The 6,058-nt window shown below is 49.4% G+C and overlaps 1 protein-coding gene across 1 annotated transcript; it reads right to left on the bottom strand.

Moving 5' to 3' along the window:
• Positions 1-4,368: 4,368 nt before the first annotated feature.
• Positions 4,369-4,878, bottom strand: FGFBP3 (fibroblast growth factor binding protein 3; the record flags this gene model as incomplete). Its single annotated transcript, XM_082053638.1, has 1 exon — positions 4,369-4,878. The coding sequence occupies one exon, from the start codon at positions 4,876-4,878 to the stop codon at positions 4,369-4,371; it is 510 nt and encodes a 169-aa protein (XP_081909764.1).
• Between the last annotated feature and the right edge of the window lie 1,180 nt (positions 4,879-6,058).

The raw sequence follows: 6,058 nt of genomic DNA, 5'->3' as shown, positions 1-6,058 counted from the left end.
GTGCTGAACCTTTGGAGACTCCTGTTCTTCATCCAGCTCTGCTCAGTTATTGAAGAAAGATTTATTTATTTTATTGATTTTGTGATGTCACTTTATAGGAAGGGATTGTTGCAAACAACAAAACAGCTTACTGTCTGCTTTAACCTCACAAATTAGAGTAATATCTTGTAACTGTGCCTTCAAAATCAGAAAGTGGTGAAAGAGATTATTAGTTTGCTATTTAATAAGACCTGAGGTTTTCTATGTGTAAAAAAAGTAATTAAAGCCAGCTGCACTAAAAACATACCCAGATTCAGCATTACTGACTTTTCTCCAAAGGAAAATCAATGAATGATATTGCCAGCTCTTGAGATTATGAGACAGTGAGATATTTGTTAGTATGGTTGCATGAATACATGAAGAACTGTGAATTCAAACTGGCTGCCATTTCTACTGAGCAGCCAAAGGAAAGAAAACAATGCTAATTGTGTGCAATATAGCACAAAGCTGATTTTATTTTAATTTTTTTTATCCTTGAAGACTTCCAAAGAATTAGAGCTCCCAGAATACAAAATCCAGAAACTAAAAAGTCAATTGATACCATATTTTTTTAAAAGGTAGCTCATGGTTTTCCTCAAAAGACAGATACAGTATCCTGATACATTTAGGGAGCAGCACGTGCGTGATGACAACCCAACCTTGCAGCTGCATGTGAAGAAGGTGCCCTCTCCTTAATTATGCCCAGGACCACCTGCTTCTCAGATGGGAGAGCTTATCAGGCCTGCAGGGGAGACAGTCAGGCTTGCTCCTGGAGGTGTGTCTGTTCTTGCTGAGGATGTTGAGTGACCAGGAAGAGATGAGGCAGGAAAGATGAGACAACAGGAGCCAGCCAAGCCAGGAACCAGAGAAGTGGAGAAGGACCACCACAGCTGCAGTGGAAGAGCAGAGGTAAGGCTGGCTGCAGGGTGGGGGTGTGGGCAGATTTGGGTGGCTGAACTAAATCTGGAGGGGTGACAAGTATGTGCTGTGGTAGACCTGTCACAGGGTTGGAAAGGAACAGATCCTGTTGGCAGTGAAGATCTTGGCTTCAAAGCTTCTCTGTGTTTGGTTGGCTTAGCTGGTGGTGTCAGCTGCCACCTAACCACAGGAGAGGATGAAAATGTTGAGGTAGGAAGCAAAAAGTCACAGTCTTCCCCCTTAAAAATAAATCTGGGGGTCTGACTGTGGTTTTCTAGCCTTTGGGACCTGCAATACCAGAAGTACAAAAACTGGGTTATTTTGTTGCCGTTCAGCTCTAGCCCTTAGTGTTATTAAGCACAGTAAATGCAGTTAATACAGTCTCTTGTGTTGTTGTGTTTCATTACTTGGTGGTGCTATAGAAAAGACTTCGAGATCTTTTGGAGTGTCGGGGGAATAATGTGGTAAAACTTGGAACAAGGGATCCTATTCTTTCTTCTCTCTCGAGTAAAACAATGAATTTGTTCAGAGTTTCTAATTGGGTTTCTAAACACAGGGCAATGTGGGTAATCAGATCAGTTGCCATGGTGTTCCACTTTTGCATCTGATGGTGTGACATGTAAGCTCTAACAGCACCGCACAAAACTGCTGTGCCAGTGTCATGGATGTAAAAGCAAGCTGCATGTTATTGCAAGATGTTATGCAATGCTATAGCCAGCAGTTTGCTGTATGTTTGTTTGTATGACATATGTATGAAAGAAAATTGAGCTGTCAGTTAAAAAAAATTGTGTAAGTCACATACATTGATGATCAGGCTTTTGCAGAGTGCTGCTGAGGATTATCCAAGATACTTGCTGTAAAGAAAAATCCCTTGGCACTAAGGGCTGTATAGAGCAGTCTGGATCCTCTTGAGAGAGCCACTGGCAAATTCTTATTGCATCTAGGTGGTGTCCTCACAGCCATCCATACAGAAAGAGCCTGCAAGTGCTCCTGGTCATGGGCAGGCACCTGGGCCTGTGTAGGACCACAGGCACCTAAATGCACCAGTCTGGGGGCAGCTGAGGAGGGCAGGTTTGCAGACTGGGGCATGCTAGTGGCTGCCCTCCTACCACCCCTCACACGCACCGTGACAGTACTCAGGTGTATCTGTGGCACTTGGTATATGAACCAGGTCTGGGGACTGCAAGCAAGGGCTTCAACTCGAGTACTCCTTCACTGTCAGACATAGAGATTAACGGTGCAAAAGAAGTGCTAGAGAAGATTGGGAAAGGCACACATGCCTTTACAGAGCTACCTAAGCAATGGTTCTGGTTTGGAGCTTTTGTTGGCTTTTTCCCTTTTCATGTGGTGTTCTTCAAGCATGTTGAGTTGTGGGTTGATTTCATTTAGAGGTTGTGGAAGGGACCATGTTTAGGATTAGGAACAAGCAGCTCACATTGCATAAACTTTTTGAACACTGTAGTTCAGCTTTTAAAAGATAATTTCAAAACTAACACTGAATTTGTCTCTGGGCAGTATTTTATCAACCTGAAACTCTCTCTGAACAATAATGTTATGAACTTACATTAAGGAAAGTGAACACTACTTGTTATCTTGCCACATTTTGAGCATCAAAGTTGCAAGGGCTGTAAGTCAGCAACAGTTTCTCTCTTGCCTGGGTTAAGTTCGATTTCAAAGAGACAATATTCTGGTTGTCTCTAGGCTTCCGTGCGTACCTGTGAGGCTGAATAACACTTTGTCATAATATATTTGCCAACAATTTAACCGTGAAATTCAAATTTCTGTAACACATTGTTACCATTTCCCTTGTATGAAAAGGTGAAATTCTGTAAACCAGTAAGGTAAATAATGCTGCCATAAGAATACATATAACATGGCTAAACACTCATCTGTGAGAATGCTAGAGTTTTGAGAGAGATGTATTTTGCTAAGACAGAGAGCTGGTTACACAGTGACCACTAGCCTTTCAAAAATAGTGCCAATTTCCTCCTGTAGTCCAGCTGCTTCCTCAAACAATTCTTCAGGTTAAAAAGAAAATATACCTGGTGCTTCCTCAAACAAGAGGGTTCAGAGGAACAGTTACATCAGGAAGACTGGGTTTTATTTTTGACATTGCCCTGTCTGATTTATCCATGGTTTCTGTAGTTGTTTTACTGCACCTGTCAATGATTTGATGTTTAATTGCTGGTCCTGTTGTGTGTGAGGTGACCATGATAGGTGCTTCACTGCTGCTCAGATACTGCTCCCCTGTGCTTGATCTGGTTCAGGAATAATGTATGAGAAGCAGCCATCTGACTGACTGCAGGGGTAATGTCAAGATATCTCTGCAGAATAATTAAATGAATTTAATCCTTAAACACACATCTCTCTGCAGACAGGTACTGTTCCAGTTTCTGCACAAGTCACTCCCTAGGAGCTTCTTTTCTATGTATGAAGGGACAAGGTCCTTCACACACCTCAAGTGCCACCTTGACTTTCTGTACAGCTGCAGTGGGGCAGAGAAGTTGTTGGCGTGCAGCTGGGTGCTGTAGAAATTACAATCCCCCTTTTTTCAGAATCTGAGCAGGATGTATCTAAAGGAGAGAAACCAAGACTGAGGGAAGCCTGAGCTTTCCTTGCCAAAATGTATCACAGGATTGTGCTTCAGTGAGCAGATAAAGTAGTTAACATCTAAAATTCCTCTTCCCCCTTAGTAAGACAACTCACCTACTTGAACATTATGGTCACTCTGAAAGTGACTTGCTTTGGCCTTAGCTCACTGGCTACATGAAACACAATCTCCAAAATACCATCTCTGTACCTAGCTGCTTCTGAGTTTCTCAATCTTTTCACATCTGGTTTCTCACCCAATTCTGTTCATGTTCCTGTTCAAAGTCAGTCAGTGATCATCTGCTCTGTGGAAAACAGGACTGGACTGGTTTGTTTAGCTTGTGAAGTTTTTGTAAGCAATAAAGTTTTTTTTTCTAGGACTTACTGTTTATTGAAGTCTCAGTTGTTCCTTCTTTTGGTATAAATGTCTGTTTCTCTAGTTGGGCAATTTCAGTGTAACTTTATCCTTTAGGCTTATAGAAGTAGATTTGGAGGAAGGAATAGCTGTCTTGTTTATGACCTTGGAAAAACTTTAATGTACTAAAACACAGGAACTGACTCTAGAAGCTCTCATCTCCGTTGTTAGCTGACATGTCGCACACGTTGTTCAGCAGTGTAATGGTGCTGCAGGCATTGCAGGGCTTTGAGAAAAGAGTTATGTCCACTACTTGTCGTAAAATAGTTGGCACTTTATTGGAGAGGAAAGAGGAAAGCTGACAAAGTCGAGGGACACCGGTGGCAGGCAGGTGAGGACAGGCAAGGCTGGCAGGGTGGACCGTGGCCGCCTGCCGGGCAGAGCAATTCTTGGCCCGCAGACAGGCAGCCGCGCTCCTTCCCGGCGGCTCAGCCCTCGAAGAAGCCGACGAAGAAGCTGCACAGCGAGTGCCAGCGCTCGGCGCAGTAGGTCTCCGCTGGGTCTCCCGTGGGCTCCGGGGCGGCGGCCGTCGGGGAGGGCCCGGGGGCGGGCAGCAGGCGGAGCTGCGCCTCGGGCGGCGCCCGGCCCGGGCCGCACAGGCGGGCGCTGAGCGGGCCGCCCTGGGCGCAGGGGTGCCGCCGCCGCCGCAGCTTGCCCAGGATCTGCCGCCAGTACTGGCGGCTGCGGGCGTCGTATGCGGGGCAGCGCCGCGGCTCTCCGCGGTACGCGCAGCTCCGCGCCGCCCCACCGCCCGCCGGCGGCCGGCAGCTCAGCCGAAGCTCACTGGCCCCCGCCTCCGAGCGCAGCTCCCAGCTGCATCGGTGCTGCTCCGGCGTGGAGAAGCGCCCCGCCTGCAGCGCCTCCTCGGCCTCCCGCCCCCTCGCGGCGGCGGCAGCCCCTAGGGCAGCCAGGGCCAGCAAGACCAGGGGCAGCCTCATCTCCTCGGCGCCGTGGGAGCCTCCTCCGGTGCCTCAGCGACGGAGCGTTCCGGCACGGGGCCCGCCGACCCGCCGCATCCTCCGCGCCCTGCGGAGACACGGACACTGGCGAGCGGGTGCCCCCGCTGCTCCCACCCGCTGCCTGCCCCGGCGGGAGCGCAGCCCCTGGGGTCGCGCCAGGTTGAGTCGGGTGGCATTTGTTTCGGCAGAGGGGCTTGTCCCTTCAGAATCGTAACCCCTGGGGCTTTTAGCTTGATTTTTTTCCCCCTCGCCCCCTGGCTCCGCTGAGGGACCGCCCCAGCCGGGAAGCCGGGCGCAGCATCGTGAGCCCACACCCGCCAGCTTGCAGCATCAGAGCAGCGAGCGGTCGCCGCTCAATCGCCAGAGCTGGCTAAGGGCAAAGCGCTCCCCTAAAAACCCGTCGTTGCACCCCGAACCCGTTTTCCCCCCACCGCTCTGTCCCGAGGGCACTCACGGTGCGCTGTGGGGTTGGTGGAGGTGCCCGGGCACAGGCGTGCGCGGCGCTCTGCGGCGGCGGGGCCGGGCAGGGGGGTTATCAATGGCCGGGGGCTGCCCCCGTTGACGCCCCTCCCCGGCCCGCCGCCCGCGGGGGAACACGCGGGGAGCTCTATGCCCCAACTTGCGAGAAGTTCACTGCTCCCTCTCCTTCCCCCCCGCTTTCGGTCGAGGAAATCTCACGCCAGTATCGCAAAACCATCCCGGGGCCGCGGCGCACTTGGTAGGTGCCCTGCCCGAGAGAGCACGGTCTGGATGCCGAGTCGGGCAGCAGCGGCTGTGCGGAGACCTGCCTTCAGGATGCTGGTGGATGAGAATCGATCTCTTTCTTTTCCCTTGCAATTGATGGAAGTTAGATCACAAAAAGGGATTCTCATTTCGGAAGTAAAATACCAACGTAGATTATTCTAGGACGGTTGTTTATGTGGATACAGGCTTCTATATACGGAGGATGTGTTTTTAAAAAAAAAAATGCCAGAAGTTTCAAGAAAATGCAGACGTGATCTTTGTTACTGCAGTTTCAGAAATCTCTGGGTGGAATTAGACGCACAAGATCCGTGTGCGCTTCAGTTTCATGGGTGATGATGTACTTTTCACTTCTGTTCCAAACTTCTTATTAGCACTCTGACCCTCTTACGAACATCGAAGTCAACGAGCCCTCGAG

This window comes from Streptopelia decaocto, assembly GCF_964273445.1.
Source record: "Streptopelia decaocto genome assembly, chromosome: 5".
Taxonomy (NCBI): Eukaryota; Metazoa; Chordata; class Aves; order Columbiformes; family Columbidae; genus Streptopelia; species Streptopelia decaocto.
The sequence above is the reverse complement of the archived record's forward strand: the minus strand, read 5'-3'. Positions and strand labels throughout refer to the sequence as shown.